General features: G+C 34.9%; 1 protein-coding gene across 3 annotated transcripts in view; it reads right to left on the minus strand.

Annotated features, from left to right (window-relative positions):
- The window catches only part of LOC128234053 (hemicentin-1-like), a 107451-nt gene that overhangs the window by 48836 nt on the left and 33663 nt on the right, over positions 1–24952 (minus strand). For all 3 annotated transcript variants that reach the window (XM_052948016.1, XM_052948014.1, XM_052948015.1), the window contains 2 exons: positions 21989–22339; positions 2056–2388 (listed from right to left, as the gene is read on the minus strand). In XM_052948016.1, coding sequence (XP_052803976.1) covers positions 2056–2388; positions 21989–22339 — 684 coding nt within the window. The remainder of the gene's footprint in view (positions 1–2055; positions 2389–21988; positions 22340–24952) is intronic.

The following is a 24952-nucleotide window of genomic DNA, read 5'->3' on the forward strand; positions in this document are numbered from 1 at the left end:
CATAAATACCATGAATGTGTTATTTATTCGTTATGGGATATATAGAGGATATTTGTTTATTTTAGTGTAAGATCGTATTTTATTTCTCTAATAAATTTAACCGTCTCCGTGGCCTAGTGGTTAAGCGTCCGCCTACGGAGCGGGAGGTCGTGGGTTCGATCCCTGGCCGCGTCATACCAAAAGACGTTAACAATTGGTACAAGTAGCTCCCTTGCCTGGCGCTTGGCATTTAAAGGGTAGTGCTTGGAAAAGTGGTGTACTCAGTACTGGTTTAACCCAGGAAAGTTGTACCCCGTGTATCGGTGCTTTACACCGAGCACGTAAAAGAACCAAGGGGTCTCTTCGAAAAAGAGCTAGGGTATCGCACCCGGACTTCCTTGTATCCCACCACTGTCTCTTCAGCGTGCTGTCCCTTCAGCAAAAACAAAGGACCCCGTTGGAAATAAGTGCTTGCACTTTCACGGGTTATCCTTGACCGCAAGGTCTGAAGAAATACACAATATCATAGAAAAACATATTTTTAGTAGTGGTGAGTGGCCACGAGTGAAAATATAGCTTTTCTATGACCACGAGTGAAAGAATATACGATCTTACACTGAAATAAACACATTTTCTGTTTCTTTCATGCTTATTTTCCGAGTTTTGGAGAATTTTAATTTATTTTCTAAATTACTCCCTTTTTTGAAAAGGGCGTTATTTACGCAGCTACCCGTGGGACGCCCTTCACGCAAAATTATAGCTGTCAATTTTCTATTTCCAGTTTGTTGATTTTTTTTTATCTGATATTCTTTTTCATAGTTTATTATTCGCTTGTTTTTAGTGCAAAGATTTTATGGACAGTATCAATAAAATTAAATAAGTGCATTTATTTGTCTGAAAATATAACGAAAACACTTTTATTTTAAGCAGGGCATGAATATATAACCAAATTACTACGCCGCCATTAATTGAATGAAAATTGAAAGGTCGAAACTGTTAGCAAAACAATTGCGGATAATCATTGTATATTAAACATTTTTCTTAGTTTAAGAATAAGTTTCATAATACATGGCTATTCAGTCATCTTACTGTCAGAGACCGGTCTGTTTCGCTTGAAGGCAGGTCGTTTTTCCAGGTAATGATGAGGACCACGGTAGTTTCTTGACAAATTTTGAGGCGTGGGTGGGGTAAAAGTTTAAAGTGGTGTTCTGTTTTGATCAAGGGTAAAGTACTGCAGTGGATTTTAATAGTAGTTCTGAAAATTGATATTTTCACTCCTTGTTTTAAATTGATATTTTTACTGTTATCATTTCACTGATAAAACTCCATGCTTTATCGAAAAACAAGAAAGAAAAAGTCTTATTTAAAGAAAACTGTATAACAAGAATATTAAGTTTACATCGAAGGTGACCACAAGTTCAACAATGCATCAATATACACTGAATATAAAAGACACAAATTTAAGCATACTGGCAGGCACCGCCATTGTTTGGTCTGTTATCATGCCCTGTGTGTGTCTACTTAAGTTGACAATATTACAAAGGTGACTTCAAGTAAAACGAAACTTCCGTTTAAGATAACACTGGGGGAATAAAGTCAATTATCTACGTCGTTAGCCATATAACACAAGTATTGTACGTTTCGAATATAATAGGCAAGATATAGAAAGACCTTAGTATACAACACATCTGATTTAAAGTTAAAAAATACTGAACATCTAAGAATACTTGGGAATATTACAGAGACTAGCCACCGTTATTTGCCAAGCAAGGCTCGATCCTTATTTTGCCATAACAAGTGAGTACATGTACAACGATACAAACTTACAATGAACATCGAAGACATGGCTTGAGAAGTATAGCCAATCCCCGCTGCTTCTTATTCTACAACACATGTCTTTTTACTATTTTAGATAAGTGACTGCAAGTACAACAAAACAGTCTTACTGAGACTGAATATCTAAGATAACGCTGGAAGAGTATATCTTATATTCGATGTTGTTGGCCGATCAATTATACACGACTTGTGTTTTCTATATAACAAAAGTTATTACAAGTCAAAGCAACACGTACTTACACTGAACATCTAATACAACGCTGGAGGAGTATTGCCAATCCCCGCCGTTGTTTGCCCTGCAGTAGACGCGAACTTCTTGATCATTTCTATGCGCAGTCAACGTGAGTTTACCGATAGTCACAATGACAGTACCACTTGCTCTAGTGTCTGTCTCTGTCCCGGAAATAATCAGAGTGTCATCCGTCCTGTCCGGTGTACCGTTATCCTTGTACCACTCCATGGTGGCCTGTGGGTTCCCGGCAGATGTCTCACAACGGAACTGTCTGGTGGTGTTTTCAATGACGGACACGGAGCTGCCCGCCGGAAATACCACAGACACCGTGGTTATACCAACTGTGAACAAACACCTTACAGTTTATTATAACGTTATACCTAGTGAAATAACTTTGATTGAAGCTAGAGAGCGGGCATTACATTAAACAACAATTTAAATTGTCGTAACAGAACGTATACATATTCGAGTCAAATGTAATGCGATTTTTTCTTCATTGTGAACAATGTGGATATAAAATTATAATTATGCCTACAGAAGAACTTACGCAAGGACGCAAAAGGACAATGGTATAGGCGCAAAAAATATGTGTTATACAAGTGAACGATGTTTACATGCTTGTGGGTTTTAAAAGATGAAGTATAAACTGCTTCTGTTCATTTTTATTTAAAAATGATACAATGCAACCCAGTACAGCTAAAAGTACAAAATGAATTATACAACGCGAGCAATTGTAGGCTTTCGGCAGAACTTCTTTTGCGAAAGTATCCGACAATCTTTTTCTTCTTTCTTTTATCGTTTTATGCAATTTTAAGGGATTATATTTCATACTTATAGTATCAGTGTACTCAAGCAAATCATTTTTTCCTCATGAGACTAAGCCAAGAAAAAGAGCAAAATGTTCTTTAATGGCTCCTATAATCGATAAATGTAAATAAATGTCGACATAGTATAAACCGTGCTAACTGTTAACACAGATTTATTTGACGTATCAAGCTAAATTATCCTAAGTAAATATTACAGTTAGGCCGGAGCAGTGTCAACTATGAAAGAGTGTACACACGTGAAGGAATATATATATTACGATAGTAAAGGTCTTGAAAATGCAGCGTAAAACAGCAGTTTAGAGAGTATTCGTCTGGTTTTAAATTCACCCTTGCGATACTACATTATAATCAGTTCAGGTTTTTAGCACTTAAGTTAATATGCGTGATGCATCTCAAAATTTTTAAGCTATGCTTAAATGAGTGTTGTTGAGAGTTGCGTAGGCCTGTCGCGCAGAATTGAACGGAATATTTGCCAATGTTAAAACCTTAAGAAGCACTCTCTTTTAGTTTGTGGTTTTTACGATAAGTACATTGCACTTATAAATCATTTCAATTTAAAAAAGAACATATTTAGCCAGGCGGAGCACATCAATGATTTATAAATTTGCGCAAAAACATATTCATAACAATAGTGAATAGATTATTACTATCATATTTTATGGATATTAAAAATAAAACATGAATTTCAAGCAAGCATAGTAATATATTATATTATTAGTGTTACTTTTAGTTAAGTCGTATATATATATATTCTGTAAAAAAAGAGCGGCAGAACTACAAATGAATAACAATTGGTTTGCAGATAATACCTTTCATTCATGGAATTTCATCAAACATGATCTGCATTCTTCATCCAAATAAAACAAATTCATTTGGTGTAAATTAACACTAGGTTAGGACCATCAATAACTGGTCACTGTCAGACTGTTATACTATGTCATTTTCATTCTGTTCGAGGCTTACATGTTTGTGGTTTGTCTGACAGTGACCAGTTGGATTAAGGAGCTATAAGAGCTAATCATATGGCAGCCCGATCGATTATTTGCGCTTTTCGTTATCTGATAACATTGGCGTAGTATTACGATTATAGGCAGTGTTCATTAGTCCGCGCATTTCACTTCCTATGAGTCAAACAAGCTAACTTCTCGTATACGTTTGATTTAGTTAATGAATGTGTATGGACATGTATAGCATGCAGGAACAACCATATTTAATGTATTGATTGATTGATTCTCCCTTTAACATAGGGGTTTTAAAACAACAACATTTAGAATTACTGAGATCATCATGCTTATGACAGTAGATTGCACATGACACTAGAAAAGTTCATGTAAAACTAATTTTCCAACGTGAAACACTTCAACTAAAATGCACCACCTAAAACACCTAAGCTGACTTGATTGTGACTTTAATACTACTATTCATTCTATCAAAAGTCAACTATCAAATCATTTAACGAATTCCTGAACTAAATATGCAGCATTTTTTTTCCAAGGAAATAATTATGGAAAGTATGATAATTATTCTGATCATAAAGGCTGTTGTCATATTCAATTAAATTACTGTTTGTGTTTATGCGTGATCATGTTGAAAATATCAGTGTATGAACCATTTGAAAATAATTCAAGTGAATTGCTCACTACGAAGTGCCATTAACTGCCACAAAGTGAGTGTGTATTAGAATAGGCCAAACCATCTCTGTTAGTATTACACCTACAGGCAATTTCGTTTTCTTAGGTTTTAATCATTGTTAATTTAGTGCAAACTATTTCTACAGGCAATTGGGAATATGTTTTTTTAACCCCATAGTCCAACAGCACTGTTCCCTTTGATTATCTTGTATACTTTGCGAATTCTAAAGTATAAATTAATTGTATAATTTCTGCATTAAGCTCAAAACAATCTCTTATTGCCACTGTAGTGCAGAAACTTGCATGTAGCGTTAAGTGAATATAAGATGCCTTGGTTTAAACAATGATTATTTCAAAAGAGCATTTCTAGAATACACACAGGGAAAGAATAATCTATAAAAAAGAGTCTTGCGAGGTAATAATACATGATGGTATAATGATATATGCACAAAAACAAAATAATTTCGACAGAATTGAGAGAGAAGCTTGTTAGATTATACTATGCATCGCTTCTGTCACTCTTTCAAGCTGCTTCTAATAATTGTTGTAATTATTTCAAGATTTATGTCATCGTTAAATTTGATGGATAAGGTGAATGACAAATATATAAAGAATTAGGTTGTAAAATGAGTTTGAAGTATGAAAGTAGCCAAAGAGAGTCATTAAAAGAGCAGGAAGAGCATTGATAGGTCAAGAAAGTTGAAGTGTCAAGGTTGTTTGTATTTAGCTTAGAGATTAAAAACGTTTAGTTTGGCGAATGTAGTGCTGGACGTGATTAAACGCTCAATAGCAGACAATTGATTGAATAGGTGATGCCTTTGTGCATGATATAGGGGACAGGTAAAGAGGAAATGGTAGGTGTCCTCTATTTCTTCACATTTGGAATATTGACAGTTGATAAACAATTAAGTGAACGGATTACTACAATGCATCGCCAGCCTTGAATGGATGAAACACAATTTTCGTTCACCTTCATAGTAGAAATCTGAAACTGATTGTTTATTATTGTTAAGATTGTACTAGAAGGAGGGCAAGAATGTAAAAAAACGAACTGTTTCCGGAAGTGTATTTCATGAGAAAATTGTAGTTGGCAGAAATGAATTCGATACGGAATCCCGAAGACTGTAAGAAATTGTATCACCTTCTCGGGACGGAATAAGTGAATCGAGATAGGCTCGCGTAAGAAGTGTGAGTTTATATTTCCTCTTTCTGTCATTCAGAGATTCATGTCCTGTTTCAAAACACAGATTTGAAATGGAAACAAGTCTTGTTGCTCCATAGCTGATTCGGCTTCCTCATGCTAAACCTTCTCTTTGTCTTCTTGTCAGCTTGCGCATGAATGTCCCAAACTACATCTAAATAGTCCAGCAGTGGTCGAATAAATGTTTTATATAGAACTTCTAGCGATTTGCGATCCAGGACGTATCTAAATGATCCTTTGTGGTAAATATGTTGCCTGGCCTTGGTTTTGACAGACTTAATATGCTTATGTCATGCACCTTTCTGCCCATATGTGTCACTATTTAGTTGCTGAGCAGCGAAAAAGGGATCATCAACATTGATAAACATGGTTGTATCATCTGCAAAAAGACATATTGGTGATTTTATTTTGCGAAATATATCATTTATAAGGATAAGAAAGAGTAAGAGTCCCATAATTGGACTTAATGGATTTCCGGCAGATATTGAAACCGTATCTAACATAGTACCACTCAAGGAAATGCCTTGTTTTCTTTCACTGAAATAATCATTTAGCTTTACGAAAGAGAACCAGAAATACCACTTTCTCAAAGTTTGAAAAAAGACATTCATGCCATACGCGATCAAATGTGTTTGCGATGTCACAGAATACTGCTGTAACTTCTTTACCCATATCTAGAGCGAGGCAGAAATAATGATAGATCGATACATGCTCAATAAAGGTGGAGTCCTTTGGAACAAAGCCTGACTGAAATTGGGTTAGAAAAATCGTTATGACGAGTAAGTTAAACTTTCAAAGTTCTAGTACCTTACTAATAACACTCAAAAGCGATAATCGACGGTAATTACTTAAATCATAGGGATCTGACTTCTTAAAAATCGCCCATACATGAGCCAGCTTCCACTACTTAGGTACCCTAATAGAACGAAGAGAGAAATAAAAACGGTCTCGAATGAGCTGTGAAATTTCGGTTGCTGTCGCCCGAAGGGCATACCTGTTTACAAAGTCCGGTCCTATTGCCCTGCCAGTCTTCAGATTAATCATATTGATTATAATGCTAAATTTCAATTTCTTTTGAATGATGATCATAAACACATTCCTACAATACACTGGTTGACTAAGATGCATAAAAATCCGTATAAATCACGATTTATTGTTAATTCTATTTCTTGCTCTACTAAACAAGTTTCAAGTTTACTTACATCCTGCTTAACTTCTATAAAGTTTCATGCGAAAAAATACTGTAGTTAAGTGTATGAGAATTCTGGAATTAATCTCTTTTGGTCTATCAATAATTCTTTAGATTTAGTTGATGATTTTGAAAATAGACGGTATAAAGTCTCAATACTTAATACTTTTGACTTTTCAACGCTCTATACATCTATTCCACAATCTTTAGTTACAAACAAATTGACTCCTCTTATCGAAAAAACTTTTGCGAGGGAGAAAACTACTTACATGACAGTTAATGTTAAAAAGGCATTGATTGCTCAGATAAATATATCTATTAAACATGCACAGATGGCATTGAAGTTTAAATTTTGTACTCAATAATTCTTTTCTTAAATTTGTTAAATGTTTATATAAGCAAACTATTGGAATTCATATGAGTGCCAATTATGCACCCTTACTTGCAGACCTCTTTTTATACTGCTATGAAAGTGAATATATGTTAAAATTATTTAAGTCTGGAGATCGAGCTCTTGTTAATAAATTCAATAGCACGTTTAGATATATTGATGATATTCTAAGTTTAGATAATCCTGTGTTTACAGATAACATTCATTCGATATACCCTTCACAATTGCAACTTAATAAATCTAATATATCAGTTTTAAAAGCATCCTATTTAGATTTGCAACTAGAAGTAAAGGAAGATATATTGAGCATCAATCTTTATGATAAACGTAATGATTTTAATTTTAAAATAATTTATTACCCTTCTTTAGATGGTGATGTTCCTATTTCACCATCATATGGTGTTTTTATTGCACAGTTGATACGATTTGCTAGAATATGTACAGATGTAAAAAAACAGCTCTCGCAGTAAACTTATGACGCAAAAACTTCTAAACAGGGTTTCTGATATTTTAAATTAAGGATAACTTTCTCAAAATTTGTTAATGGCCATTATAATCTCATATCAAAGTACAATAGTAGTCTTAAATCGCTCATTGCTGATAGTATTGCTCATCCCCATTTTTATGGTGATGTTTTAAAGAAAATTCATAAAATTAAAATATTTCCAGCAGGTAGTTGGGCAGATAGACTTAATGAATTACTTGGATTTTATTTAAACCGTGGATATAAAGGCAATATTTTGAAGAGCACTTGCCTTCTTGTTTTTGAAGATGAATACCAGAAACAAAATATTGGTTTGAATATAGCATCCTTTCATAACTAAACTTTCAGTGCTTTGATTTTTATGAAGAATTTGCTAATTCATGTTATCTTTAAAACCTTTTTTTGGCGAACACGTGTTGACCGACTCCGAGTGTTCTGGCTGTGGGTTATTTTCTTCAAATATTTTACGTTTTCAAATCATTTGGAAGGAGAGAATAGCTTATACAAGTCGCTTTTATTTTTAATAATGTTTTTTTTTATTTGTTCCCAGTTTTAGTACAATGATGCTTTTTATTATGAAACTCTATGATCACACATTTTTAAACCTTTTATTTTATAAGGCAGACTGTGTGTGATATTTTTGGTTTCAAACGATGACTGCATCGTATCTTTGAAAAGTATTTGTATTAGGTGCTCTGAATTGTTTCCCTCCGTCTGCAGATAGAGTTGGGATCTCTAATCATTGAAGTACTTGGGGTTTACCTTTTCGTTTTTTATTATTATTTGTTTTATTGATAAGTTTCCTCAAGTTAATGCATACTTTGATAAGATTTGCCTTTTGCGTTTTATCTTTATTAAGGATTGCTGGGATAAGAGTGAGGTTTGTGCACATAAACTGGTTTAAACACCCCCAGTAAATTTACATTTTACTGACCGTTCCAAAGCAGTACCTAACAATTCCTTTTGCGTGTTATCTTTATTAAGGATTGTTGGGATAAGAGTGAGGTTTGTGCACATAAACTGGTTTAAACCCCCAGTAAATTTACATTTTACTGACCGTTCCAAAGCGGTACCTAACAATTCTTGATAAACATACCAATTAATTTTATATATATATAGTATTTATGCACTGTGCTATTTGTAGAGTTTTGTGCTGTTCTATGTTTCTTGTTTGTGATTTTGTGTTCTATGTCTTTGGCGTTTGCCCATTGCCACTAAACCGGGTTTATGTTTAAACGTTTTGCTACTGAGCATGTTTCTGTTGCTTTTTGCATAAATATTCAGAACCTTTATTAAGTAGAAATCATCTTGCCTGGACATATCACAATCCTGCAGGGAAATAATATCAGAGACAAATGGTATGTTAGGTACAGTAAGAAGGGTCTGTCGAAAAAGTTATTTAGAATATTTGCCTTGTGAATGTTTGATTCGTAGACGGTGCCATCCTTTATGAAAGGGGGAATTGGCTTTAATACCGATGTAGGATTTGTTATTTTTTAATAGTTTTCCAAAAGTTTATTGAGATGAGGGTATTATCCCGAGGTATCGAAGCAAGTTTTTCATAATGTGTTTGCTGGGGAAGTCTTATGATATGGTTGGCATGATTGCGTGTCGTCCAATAAGCTCCCAAGTCGTGTTCATCATAAGAGGGTCTGGCTTTTTAATATGCTTTCCGTCCTTGACGAAGTAACAAATAAGTTACGAATTTCATTATGAAACCACTGGGGGTCCGGAGTGCGAATAGTTATAAGCTTTGATGGTATACATATTTCACAAAATATCATAAGTGGAATATTTAGCCTACATATCGACATTCGTGTGAAAACAGGAAGTCCAGTCAAAAGATGACGCATGATCAAAGTTCGACATATTCCCCTAGTGAAAACCTCCAAATTTTGGTTTTACATATTGATCCGACCGTTTTGTTAATAACAACAATTTAAAAATATATCTGATGAAACTAAGAATAAGTTGAGAAGAGATTCTGAAGTTTCGGTAACAGCGCCACGGATGACTTGCATGACTTGTGACACATTGAATTGTTGACATAAGGACTCAAACTTTTGTCCAAATAATGATTTATTCAATTCAAGATTTAAATCTCCTGTAATGACTATATCTTTTATACCAGTATCAACCGCCAGTGATATTTGGTTGGTAATGGATTCAAGTACATATGAAGTGGATTGAGAGGTCTGTAAAAAGTACCCAACAGAAGACTTAAGATTTCATGAGTCCTTTGAGCCAAAGACATTTTACATCATTTACTTGTCAGATTTAATGAAGACACTGACACCTACATGGGGGTCAGTAAATATGTCTCTTCTACAATGAGTATGAAAGAAGGAAAATGCAACACATATTCAATGTTAGGCTCGAGACATGTTTCAATTAAGGCTTAGATATCAAAGTTATGTAAATCAGCATACAACATGTCTTTTTGCCGTAAGAACTGCACATTGTTATGTACTAGTATACTTAAACTATAATCAACCGCAGTAAAGGCTTCGCAGGAAGAGAGCAATAGAGATGATATAGGACCGGGATTTTCATGAACATCACCAAAAAGGAATAAAAGATTAGACAACCAACACATTAATTCAAAATTAGTTAAATGTTTAATACCTTTTGCTTGAGCTTGAAACGAACAGAATATACCCGCCCTAATTTGATATGTGCCAATTGCAATAGACATTTAAAAACTGCTATACCGGGGTCAGACAGCTCTATACATTAGGGATATCTACATACTGACTGACCTGATTCAGAAAGAGAAAGAGTGAATAAAAGATATATGGGGAAAGTACTTGAGTAACATAGCTAGTATTTTTAGATTGAAATATCCCTTAAATAGTTTTGTTTAGAATAATTGCAATGAAGTTTTTGTCGAGTGTTTACGTAGATATACAATGTGTAACACGAATGATCAAATTAAAGAGTAAATTAGAGTATATTCCATGTTTGTGTTTTGTTAACGGACGTGACAGAATAAATAACAAATCTTTATAAATGCGGCTATTCCGACCAAAAATATAATGTAATTGATAAATGAGTAACTACCTTAGAATCTTAAAATAGTTCAAAAAGAGATATAAAAGAAAGAAAGAAAGTATTTCATGCAACGAATGACATAAACGTTAAAATCGGAAAATCTTTTTATGGCCATAACTACTAGGTGCCTACTTTTTATTAAACTGAATATGTGATTATTTGGAATAAACGTGAATTAACTATTTTGTTTAAAGTGGCTAAGAAATGTAATGGTTTACTGGAAACAAATATTAAAGAGAGGATGTTCTTCAGTTTTGTGAGAGGACATTGATTTTATGTGCAATCTAGGTTAATTTATTTGTATATATTTTCATTACCTGAAAAATAAGTGTCATGGTAAAAACGTACGGTGTCATGTTGTAAACATTTTCTTTTCGTGTAGTGCTAGCAGCTTGGAAGAATTGCTGAATGATGAAAGGAAGGGTTGATTCAGGAAACATCATGTTAGTCTTATCAAAACCGAATGATACTTTTATTAATAAGAGGCCAAAAAATATTTTAACAGAATGTAATCGGAAATAAAATTGATTTATTTGTTTGTCGTAAAAAAGTCATTGAACATTTTTAGTTAGAAAGTCATTATTCAAAACAAAATATCATATCAGAACGTAATTAAGTTAGCTTAAGCATATGGCTGATGATCTATTATCAAGTACATGAACACGCAAGTGCATATATACTATTTTAAACTAGCTGTACGTAAATATCTCAGAATCGTGTTTGTCATGGATATGTGCGCAGTGATTCAGATTGTGTAAATCGTCAAATCGTTCTTTAAATAGTTCTGAGAAGAATGCATTATTATTTTTTAAGTGGAGCGTGAACCCTTTTTAATGGTGCTGAAGCGAGAATTTTTAAGAGAATATTTTATTAGGATTTTAGATATTGCCACAAGGTTTTCATGATGCTACATACGACGGTCTTTGTCAAGGGAAGTAATTGTGTGATGACAATAAAACAAGAGTTCCATATTCATCGAATGCTTTTGTAATAGTTAATATATTCTGAAGGAAAAATGGTTTTATAAGTATTGTGTAATATGATTAACAATACCTGCCTGCATAACTAATCTGATTTATTGATTTTATAGTTAGTTGCTTAGTTCTACCGATATTATTCCTTAATAATAATATTCGAATATTTTGAAATGTCATTTAATACCTAATTGTAGAAATACATCACATATTGGAATTCATAGTATTGTAACCCTCCATTTCCATTTCCTATACATTCTCCCTTGACATTGTTTTGAAAACAATATCATGTTTCATATTCTGATCAAGATTTCTTTTTTCTATTCCTCCTGTTCTCAACTTTGCATGCCATTTGCTAAATGATAGTTGTGGGTACATACCAGTGACATTTAATGTCGTCAATCTCATGAAACCACCTTGTTATATGACCCCGGCCGCTGGTTTGACACAATTTAACGTCAGGCGAAGTTGGAAAAACAGTACCAATTTTATATTTTCCATTTCAATCCTCTACAGTGTTTTAGCTCTGATTTCTCTTAAATCATACCATGCCCCGCACCCAATACCAATCCCTGGTAAAAAAATCAGACCTAATGGAATAAAGTGTCGCGGTAAAGGGTTATGGTTTGTCTTCGTCTTTTCAATATTTGGTTCAATTGTAGTTGAATGTTGGATTATTGAGCTTATCTTATTATCTAGTGGTGTTCACCCAAATCCTGGCCCTGATTCAGTTTCATTTCTATCAGAGTCAAAACTTATTTTGTCATAACATCATGTTTCATTCATCCATTTTAATGTGCAAAGTCTACAAAGCAAATATTTATACTTTTCTCTGAACTGAGTGGGTTTGATATCATAGCTTACATGGCTTAATGATTCAATTTTTTGCGAAGATATATCCTTTAATGGTAATCACACGGTTGAGAGACGCGATAGACAAGGAGACAGTTATGGTGGTGTTTGTGTTTTCATCAAAGATTCTTTTCACTTCTCGCGTCGTCCTGATTTAGAGCAATGTCTTAAATGCGTATGGGTCGAGATTACACTAAAGAACCGTAAAAGTTTATTATTTCGTTCGTTTTACAGACCCCCTTACTCCTCTGCCGAATTTTGCGATTCTATAGAGGATACTGTGGGACTTGCCTTCGATACAGGAATTAGTGATATAATCATCACTGGTGACTGCAACTACAACACCAGCAATATAAGGAACTCTAGACGTGTTCAAACTTTATGTTCATTATACGGTCTATCGCAGGTGATAACAGAGCCAACTCACTTCACTGAAAGTACCTCATCCACACTAGATCTGATTTTCATTGCCAACTCTAATAGTTTAGTAACATCTGGTGTTGGAGATCCCTTCCTGCCTCAAATATTCGCTACCATTGTCTTATTTTTGGCATTCTTAAATTTGCAAAATGTTAGTCTACCTCTTTTTCGAGAGAAGTATGGTATTACGATAGGGGTAACTACGATGAATTGTGTGGTCTTCTCGAGGGAACTGATTGGGACTCTGTCTGATTTGAATATCATTATATACTAGGGATGGCAACGAGTAGTAAAATTGGTACTCGAGTACTCGGACAATCTTTCGATCGAGTACTCGGGTACTCGATTACTCGGAAAAAATGATTTTGTTTTTTGGAAAGACAAGATCGTGTATACATGTACCGTTCATGGCGTATATTGTGCGTTGGTCGTATAACTGGTCATTGTCATCGTTAAATTAGACTTTCATTATTTACTTTAACAGAAAATTATATGAAAGGAAAACAAATGCTGTTTCATGCTTTTAATTTTGTCTTTTTCATTTCACTTTAATGAGTTTACATATAAGTATGCACTGCAAATTAGCTACAATATAGCTTGAAAGTTTAACCCGGATTTTATTCGAGCGTCTAGATAGTCAAGATTTATAATAAACATCAATCAGAATTACAATGAACGAAAATTAATAGCATACATAAGAATAAAGAACGAAATACTTCGTACTGTATTATTGTTGTTTACCTCATTAATATTCATAATTCTTCATTTAAGATATCAACCAATCAATGGTAATAATCATTGCCCATTAAGAAATCAATGCTCGTAACGGTCGCTACTCGTTCGCTCGTCAGCGTACATTGTTTGGTGAAAGGACTCTTATCGGTAAACAATCGAATTGTGAAGTTGAAAGTTCCGCTATCAAAACTTCGCTTATTGACATTAGTGCTGATTGGAAATAGGGGCCCTTTGCTGACAGTTTGCAACTCTCAACTAATTTATTAGGGTCAATTGTGTACACAGCGGGGATTAGAGGGACCGTAAATTGTCCTCTTGGCAACTCACCAGATCTGTTATTTCGTCTGTAAATCGTGTATTTTGTGATTTTTATAGATTTTTTCCGAGTACTCGAGTAGTGATTTGGTACTTGAGTACTCGGACGTTCGATTGAGTACTCGAGTACTCGGGTACTCGTTGCCATCCCTATTATATACACTGACAATATTACCAATGCTATTTTGACTAACGCAAAAAGATGTATCCCGACTAAAACAGTCGTTATTCGACCAGATGGCGTACCCTGGATGACTTAACATGTACAAAATCGTATTCGCAAACATAAACGTTACTATAGTAAGGCTTAAAATACAACCTCAACCCAACTATGGGGTAAATTTCCTAAACTTCGGACTGAAACAACTTAGGCCATTCGTGACGCAAAAGCAACATATTATTCTAATCTCTCATAAAAAAATTGCTCTGGGTCTTCTCAAACTAAAGGGTGGTGGGCGGTTCTGAAGTCGTTTGTTAATCCTCAAACAAGGCCAAACATAAATGCAATGCAAGATCCCTCTGACGGTGCCTAGATGACGCTAGTAAAGCTGAAATTTTCAATACCCATTTTAAAAATAAATCTTTGTTAGATGATAGCGGCCACATTGTTCCTTCAGCTAGCAATCATTACAGTAACCGCAAAATTGATAATATCACAGTGTTACCAAGTGAGATCACTGACATTATATCATCACTGCCTGTTCAGAACTTGATGACAAAAGCAATCGAATTCTAAAAGTATGTTCTCACTCGTTAGCTCGCCCGTTGTGTTCCCTTTTTAATATGTCTCTCTCAATCGGTAGATTTCCAAAACCGTGGAGAGATGCTAATGAGTGCAGTTTTTAAAAAGGGTGATTCCATACTTTCTGTTAACTATCGTCCTATTCGCCTACTTAATACAATGGAAAAGGTGTTTGAAAGGGCAATATATAACCACCTTCGTGACATAAACTTGTTCATCCCGTTCCAGTCAGGCTATCGGCCGGGCGATTCTACTCTTAATGAGCTTGCATACCTTTATAACACATGTTGTAAGGCATGAGTTGATAACCTTGAGGTTAGAGCAGTATTCTTTGATATCAGTGAGGCATTTGATAAAGTTTGGCACAAGGTCTTGATTGTGAAGATGCAGGAAACTGGTGTCAATGGCAACTTACTTTCGTGGTTTAGTGACTATCTTAGCAAACATAGGCAATGTGTAGTTCTCCCTGGCTCCATGTCTGGGTGGGTCTTTCTTGAGGCTGGTGTACCCCAAGGTTATATTCTAGGTCCCCTTTGATTTTTGATATTTATAAATGACATTGTTGTCAACATTGGAAGATATGTTAGGTTATTTGCATACGATACTAGTCTTTATTGACGAGCCATTAAGGGCCACGGAAATAATCCTGAGAGACATTGATAGCATCGGTACATGGGCTGATAAATGGCTAGTCACCTTTAATCCTGCAAAAACTAAGTGAAATTGTTCTCCAGAAAACGACTATCGCGTATTTATCCAGATTTGTTTATGTATGGTCAACAAATTTTAGAAATTAATTCGCATACACAACTTTGTTTGGTTCTTTCTAGTGACTGTACATGGCATAAACACTTTGATTACATCAGAAGTAAAGTCCTTAAAATAATATGTATCAAGCGAAAGCTCAAGTTCCGTCCTGACAGAAAATGTCTAGAAAATATTTATTTTTCAAACATCCGTCCGATTCTTGAATATGCTGATGTTGTCTGGGATGATTGTACGGACTACAAAACAATGAACTGCAAAAGATCCAAAATGAAGCCGGAAGAATAGTCTGTGGGACTTCTAAGTTAATTAAGATTGATGTTCTTCATGCGGAGCTATGTTGGCCTACTCTCTCAGAAAGACGGATTAATCACAAATTATGTCTTTTACAAAATGAAAAACGGCCTTGTCCCAGAGTATCTGTCATCCCGTGCACCTTTAAATGTCAGTTTACAGAATTATCCACTAAGGAATGCATCTTACATAAGAACGGTTATGTCACGCACAGATTCTTACTTCTCCTCTTTCTTACCTTCAACTATACGTGCCTGGAATGAACTTCCACAGAATGTACGGGATTGCCGTTCAATTGCATCCTTTAAGTATGCACTTCGTAGTCGATTGCCAGTCAGCCCGCCATACTGTTATTACGGTAACCGCCGATCGCAAGTACTTCACACTCGACTGCGTACTAGTTGCAGTGGTCTTAACTATCACCTTTATTGTAAAAATATCATCAACTCTCCTCTTTGCGAGTGTGGTGAAGTTGAAAGTAGTACTCACTATTTTATTTATTTTCCTTTACATACCGACTCTTGACAAACTTTCTTTCGTAATATGTCAATTACCACAGAAATTAACATTGGTTTCATTCGTTATGGCAATCCAACCCAGAACAACGCGAACAACTCAAAAATATTTGATACTGTTCATAAATTCATAAAAGATTCGAAACGTTTCTGACCATTACCTGACTGGCAAAGTTTCCCCAATATGGTATATACCAAACTTCTATTCTTCCTAAATATCTTGCCACACACTATTCTTTTTATACAATAACTTATTGTGTATCAATTATATATCGTGTTTGAACTATCGAACCTATATCTAAATACCCAATCCTTGATTCTATTTTTTAGCATTAGTAACATTCTTTCTCGCATAAAACATGTATATCGTCTAATCGTCATTTTATTTCACGAGTGTCACAGAAAAACTCGCCATGATCACGTGTGAAATGAAATGCGATCTTTCACTAAAATAACAAATATTCTGTTTCTTTGATGCTTATTTTCGGAGTTAATTTAGTACTTTAATTTATTTTTTAAATTACCTCCTTTTTTAAAAAAGAGTGTTATTTACGCTGCTACACGTGGGACGCCCCTCTTGCAAAATAATAGCGGATGATGTAGCTGTTAACTTTCTATTTCCGGTTTGTTGAGAAGTTCTCTGATATTCTTATTTTATAGATTTATAGATTATTATTCGCTCGTTTTTTAGTGCAAAGAGTTTATGATCATTAATCCATGAAGTTTTATTAGTGCAACTTTGATTCAAAAAAACCGAAAGCACTTTTATATCTTTCAGGGCATGAATACATAACCAAATAACTACGCCGCCATTTATTGAATGAAAATTTGAAAAGTCGAACGTGTTGGCAAATTAATTTCGGGTAATCATTGGATATAAAACATTTATCTTAGTTTTAAGAGTGTGTTGTATGATGCATGGAAATTCAGGTATCAAACTGTGTCAGAGACCAGTCTGTTTTGCTTGAAGACAGTTTAAGAGTGAACACTTAAGACCACGCTAGGTTGTTGACAGATTTTGAGGCGTGGGTGGGTTAAAAAAATACATCAGTTAATCTGTTAATTGTTTGGTGAATTTTTCGGGAAGTTTTTATTACGTATTACAATGACTAACAGTTCAAAATATATTTCAACGATGATATAACATTCCATTTATGTTCGAGCAGTTGTATTTGTCTGTAATTCGTTTGGTATGAAAGCAACTGCTAGAATATACTGCTTCAAAATTCAAGAATACGTTTAAAAAACGGGATTATTTTTTCTATTAACGGTAAGTTGTTTATTTCTAAATATTTTTTTGGAAACTTGTGTTACCTCTTTTAAGTTATTTGTTTTAGCAATTTTTTTGGTTTAAGGGCTTGTTTTGATAAAGGGGAAGTATTTCTAAAAGTTGATATTTTCGCTCCTTATTTTGCAGTGAAAATATCAAGTTGGTATTTAACTGATAAAACTCCATATTTCATCAAAAAGCATGTATACACAAAATAAGTTTTTCTGCCAATATTTACCGAAATGAATTGGATAAATGCTAAACAAAAAGGTGCATTACACACAATAAAATTCAGTATTTACTGCTCTAAAAATAATGGGCAATCTTAAGTCTGACCCCTTGCATTCCTTTTTTATATTCATGAAGTGGTAAGTGATGTGCATTCTTGGCGTTCTGAGGTGCTTTATTTAGTACTGGAAATTTTCTTAGGATCATGTAGTTTAATATGCATACCGCAACTTATGCTGATTTTTTTTTTCATTATTTTGTCAGAATCCTGTGGATTCAGCTGTATACTCGCGTATACTGGTGGGCAGCTAAGCGCCTGGCTGCTAGATCTTTGCAATATTACTTCCACATGAGCAATTGTCCTGCAATCTTTATAAATAATTGTGTATTCCAAAGGTATCTTATTTGCATATTGAACTCATGACGATATTTGAACTCAAAACGTCGGGCAACGCCGTCAGATTATCTAACCACTCTGCCATTATATCTTCTTTACTGAACGAACGGTAAATGAATACTCACAATTTTGAACAGTATTTATTTGGTCACGGATTGCAACTTTTTTACCTGTCTACTCTATTTTGGCAAGTAGCTATTTTTAAAACATTTCTTATATGATGGTACTGTTGATTCGGTGTGGATAGACTTTATATGGTTCGAATTTATCAAACAAAACTAACATAATGCAATTTATTTTATGTGTGCAGTCATTTATATTGACACACAAAATGTAAGTTATTTGCATCCTTTCGTCTTTTATTGATTATCTGAGATGTTAAGAGTGCCTATTTAGATAGAAACACACCAACATTTGTAAAAACAACGACTAAGCGGTAGACGAAATTTGCTGGAGATCAATCGAGTTCCTTCAAAATACAAGCCATTATATCGGCCGAATGTTGAAACTAGTGATTAAGTTTTCGAATGAATAACATCCGGATAACTCATTTGCTTTTCTGCAAAGGATGGACGATATATACTACTGTTCAAAAGTTATGATAACTAAAGTTAACACGTAGAATATGTATTCAACACAGTTACAATACTATTTCCTCAAGAGATGTACGCCATATTGGATAACCTGATGGAGATACCCGAAAAAGTCCGTAATGTTCCGTAAGGTTACATTTCCGTTTATTGAAAAACTTGGATGATAATGGTTCACATTATATCGACTTTCTTATTTTTGGTTTTTTAGGCAATAGAACTTCTGGATAGCGAACAATAGGCTTTATTTAAAATAACACAAATAAAAATGCTTAATATATAGCTCATTTGGGCCAAAATTATTATTCTTTTCCTGGTCGCCTTAATAGCTGTTTTTAGAGATTTACAAATATACGCACAGAAATGTTTCAGAATATTTTTGTTCAAGTTAAAAAAAAGAATAAGATTTCAAACAATAAAATTATTTTTTAAGTAAGCTTTCAAGCATTATCAACTTACAGTCAACGGACATTTTGTCGTCTCAATCCAGCGGTCCCCATAATGCCTAGATTAATATGTATACGAGGGTTATTAGTAAAGTTCGTGGACAAGTGGTATACAGTTATTAAACCAACGACAATTTTAATAAAATGCATTTCATTTCAAATATACATTCCAATCAAAAGTAAAGCATCGAACAATGTATCAAAGTATAAACGTTTCTGAAATAAATTTATTTTTAAAGAAACCTGGTATAGTCGGTATGGAGCACTTTGATGTCTAAACATAACGCGAAACAAAAACGCTCACTTTAAACGCAACTAAACGAGAATTTGGCGCCTTATTTTGTAATTATGACGTCATATCCGTATTCATAAGAATTATTGACGTTATTACTCGACATTTGATTTTTTAACGACATTATCAATACCCATATGTAGTGAGCGAGCTCAGCCATAATCATGGATACGACGTTAAGGACGGAACAACGTCCGTTATTAAACATTGTGCTACAACGGTGATGACTCCAACAGCAACCCTGAAGTTTATGGGGCGTGGTTCTTCGAAATGTTGCAGAAGTCTTTCAGGCAGTGTTTAAATGGCATAATCGTTTCAGAGACGGTGAAATCAGCGTGGATGATTCTCCAAAAACGGGTCGCCCATCTAGGACTGAACTCGACATCGCATTGGTCCATGATATTGTACAAACTGATCGCAGAAAAACCGTTCGGGAAATAAGTGATTTCACTGGAATTTGTAAAAATGTTGTGTATCGGACCATAATACAGGACCTATGTATGCGGAAAGTTTGTGCGTGATGGGTACCCGGCTACTTAATGATGAGCAGAGAGAGAAATAATCAGTGTTTCAAGTGCCTTTTAGGACCATTTTTAACGCCAGGGTGATGTTTTTCTGAAACGTATTGTGACAATGGACGAGACCTGGCTTTATTTATATAAACCCGAATCCAAACAGCAATCCATGGTATGGAAACAAACGACCTCACCACCATCAAAGAAGACGAAAGTTTGCAAGTCTGTTAAGAAATCCATGTATATTTTTTTATGGATTCTGAAGGTATGATCCTACAGCACCAGGTACCAAAAGGGCAAACTGTCAATGCCGCGTATTATCTGAAGGTACGTTTTTAACCAATTTATATCTAATTAAATACATGACATAAAAAAACATTACAAAATTATTCATTTAACAAGGAACGGATCATTACCGGCACGAAAACGTCCTACGGTTTCACATTAATTTGTTTATTTTCAGGTAATACGCGTGGATTTCTACACGTCTACCGGAAGAAGCGGCCTCAGGCGAGTACCGATGATATCATATATCACCAGGACAACGTACCTTCACACAGAACCGCCGATGAACTGATGACTATTGGTTTTTTTGACTTTGAACGTTTGGAAAAGGCGCCCTATAGTCCCGATTGCGCCCCCATGGACTTTGCTGTTTTTCCACGCCCTAAGCGGGATTTACGTGGACAACGATTCACTGATATGAAGGAACTCGCCCTGGTCGTACGATCTACAGTTGCTACATATGACAAGTCGTGGTACCGTGACATTTACAAGAAATGGGTAGATCGTCACAACAAGTGCGTGAACTGCATGAGAGAATATTTTGAAAAGAAAGTAACGTGATGTTATATGTTGGCGTTTTTACATCAAAGTGCTTCGTGGCTGTGATAGGTTATGTAAAGCCTCTGTAAAACTGTTTATGTTCTATGTATTTTGACACATGTTCGGGTATCCAGTACGGAAATAACTTTATTTTGACTGTATCATTTTATTTTCTCTATCTTAACATACTTATTATATTTAAATGTTGTCTACGAACTTTACGAACAGCCATCGTATATGGGCACCTTAATACCTGTAGTAGATATATATAAACCATATGGAGTAAACTTCAATAGCACGTTTTTTTATTATATATGTATTTTATTAAAATTAAAGATAACTAATTATTGTATCATTTTTAACTTTATTTAAAGGTTTATTTGAACAAAAATACATTTTTTTTTGGACAAAACTACAACATAGTGTTTTCCAAATGTTGTTTCAATGTCCTCATTGTTTGTTCATCGTTCATGGTAAAATGCCTATTAATATTTATTTTGAAAAGGATACTCCACATATAGTTCAAGATGTTTTATTAGAAGACCTTATAACACAGGTTCACGTTATTCAGGAATAAACCTAGTGCATGTTGTCCTTTCAATCATAACTGCATACATTTAATAAAATACGCCATATAAAAAACTAGTTCCTAGTAACTCTCGCGGATATCAACGCTTGGAAAAAAATTCCTTATTCGCAGGTATGATAAATCAAACATAACATACTTATAAAAATAAAGGAAGAGTACTGGCTGGTAATCCGATCTGGTTTTAGTCCTGTATACATGGACATATAATATATCATTTCAACTTACCTGTCAAGAAGACTTAGAGTTACTTTGACACTTATATTTCCCATTTGTGTAATGACTATTTAACATAATTGTTACGACTATTAAATATAACTGTTACGACTATTTAACAGAATTGTTACGACTATGAAACATAGTTTTAACGACTTTAAAACATAATTGTAACGACGACAATACATACTTGTTACGACGATTGCTTTATCCCCATTGGCATCGTTTATAATTCCTCGAGCGGGTAGACAAAACCAAACGTCTCCGTGCATAGCTCTGGTGACGTTCCGGATGACACAGACGTACTCCCTCCTACTGACACAGGAGCAGCTAAGGTAAGACGGTGGTGTGGGGTCCGTGGCACATCCTGATGAGCCGTACCCTACTGCGGTTATAATATTGGGAGATTTATCCGTATATCTTCTAGAATAGGTTACATACTGAGTATCGGTAGACGAAGAACACGTTAGTTGAAGAGGTGAGTTCTCTTGGACTGTGAAACCTCCAGATGTCCCGTTCCCTGACAAAGTCACGCCCATACCTGTAAAATTGTAAACTTTAATGAATGTGTTTTTTCTTTTCATTGCAAAGTTTAAGATAAGAATTAGATTTCAAATACTTGAATCATATGATCGTCTTGAAAGCTGCAAATTAAGTACTCTGGTGAAGCTTGTCTGAAAAAAAATTGTTTGAGAAATGTTTTAATTCGTGAATTTTTCACATCTAGATTTTATTGTATAATAGCATATTCATTATTTATCTTATGTCTTTTTTAATATGCACGCACTCAGTTGTTCCTTTGAACGTATCCGTGTTTTGAACGTAAACGGAACACTAGTCCATGCGTCCGCAACGAAAAAAAAACCCCAAAACACATCATGCTGGATTGATTAGCCAAACGCTTCATGATTGACGGAAAAATAAGGTTTAAATATTGTGAATGTACATATTACAGTCATAACAAATCTTCTCAAACGTGTATTTAACGGCGATGATTAAACACTTCAAAATTTCTTTAAAACTAATAAAATAGTGTTTATCTTTTAATCGTTTTTGTTGTACTTGGCCTTCTTGTGAGTCCTACATATTTCCGGTTAAGCTAAGTAGACCTCGTTTCGGATGTATAGCTGCCAATAACTGAGAACCCTTTCTGAGAATTTTTGAGAAACATGTCTGCAATATATTGACAAATCATGTAATTTTGTTTGAAATCACGCCCTTTTGTGAGACAATGCCCGTTTGTCAGACCTACGTATTTATACTTATCATTTATAGTATATAATACAAGTTAACTCATTTTGAATATGCGAGTGTTGAGTTTGAGCACATAACGTAAGTAGATATCACTAGAAGGTTCCGGCTGATAGCCTTTTACATTACAAAATCAAAACTGCACCCTGTTCTATATAGCTTTATGAAATAGTCGACATATTATCAGAAGCCAAGCCTCTGCACTTAAATGACTGAAAGATCAGAATCAGTTCATACAACTGGCTGCTGATGTATTTCATTGTAATACTATTGCTTTTAAACACAGTTTAGCTATTGTTTTCTTCTGTAAATAAAAGAAGGGCAGAGCGATGATCCTTCAACGATTTGAAGCAAACCAAGAAGTCTTTCTAATGCTTAACGTTATGTCGTGGCAGTTCAAATCTCCTCAGTTTTCCCATGATTCTCGTTTCCTCATGCTAAACCTTCTGTAGGTCTTCCTGTCTTCTTGTGCAGGATTGTCCCAAACAACATCTAAATAGTCCAACAGTGGCCGAATACATGTTTTATACAGACATTCTAGTGATTTGCGATTCAGAGCGTATCTAAATGATCCTATGTGGAAAATATGTTGTCAGGCCTTGGTTTTAACGGATTTAATATGCTCATGTCATGAAGAGGGTGTAACGTGTCTATGTTTATGAGTAACAACTTCCACTTTTTGAACATTTTCCATAAGGATAGGTGGATGTGCCTGTCTTAATGTTTTTCGAGAGATGAGAAGTGGTTTGGCTTTCGCTGGGTTGAATGATACAATATATATATAGATCATTATCTTGTCACCATTTAGTTGCCGAGCAGTAAAAAAGGGGTCATCGACAATGATATATATATGGTTGCATCATCTGCAAAAAGACATATTGGTGATTTTATTTCGCGTATTATATCATTTATAAGGAAAGGAAAGAGTAAGAGTCCCATTATTAGACTTTGTGGATTTTCGGCAGATATTGAAACCGTATCTGACACAGTACCAGACACGACAACGCACTGTTTTCTTTCACTGAGATAACCAGTAAGCCATAAAAAGAGAACCGGAAATACCACTTTCTGAAAGGTTGAAAAAAGACCTTCATGCCATATGCGATCAAAGGCTTTTGTAATGTAGCAGAATACTGCTATAACCTCTTTACCCACATCTAGAGCGAGGCAGAAATAATGATATATCGATACATGCTGATTAAAGGTGGAGTCCTTTGGAACAAAGCCTGACTGAAATGGGGTTAGAAAAATCGTTATGACTAGTAAGTTGAACTTGTATTCAAGCAAAGTTCTTACTAATACCACCAAACAGCGATATTCGACGGTAGTTACTAAAATCTTAGGGATCTAACTTCTTAAAGATCGCGCAGACATGAGCCAGCTTCCACCGGTAAGGTACCCTAATAGAACGAAGAGAGAAATAAAAGCGGTCTCGAATGAGCTGCAAAATTTCGGTTGCTATCTCCCGAAGGGCATACCTGTTTACAGAGTCTGGTCCTGTTGCCCTGCCAGTCTTCAGAACCTTTATTAAGTCGAAATCATCTTGCCTGGAAATATCACAATCCTGCAGGGAAAGGATATCAGAGACAAAACGAAGAGGTATGTTAGGTACAGTAAGAAGGGTCTGTGATTGGAAAAAGTTATTCAGAAGATTTGCCTTGTGAATAATTGATTCGTAGACGGTGCAATCATATGTGAGAGGGGGAATTGGCTTAAATACCGATTGGAGTAGTTTTTTCTAATAGTTTTCCAAAAGTTTATTGAGGAGAAGGTATTATCCCGAGGTATGGAAGCAAGTTTTTCATAATGTGTTTGCTTGGCAATGCTTATGATATGGTTGGCATAATTGCGTGTCGTCAAATAAGCTCGCAAGTGGTGTTCATCATTAGACAGTTTGGCTTTT

Source organism: Mya arenaria, chromosome 5 (assembly GCF_026914265.1).
Source record: "Mya arenaria isolate MELC-2E11 chromosome 5, ASM2691426v1".
NCBI lineage: Eukaryota > Metazoa > Mollusca > Bivalvia > Myida > Myidae > Mya > Mya arenaria.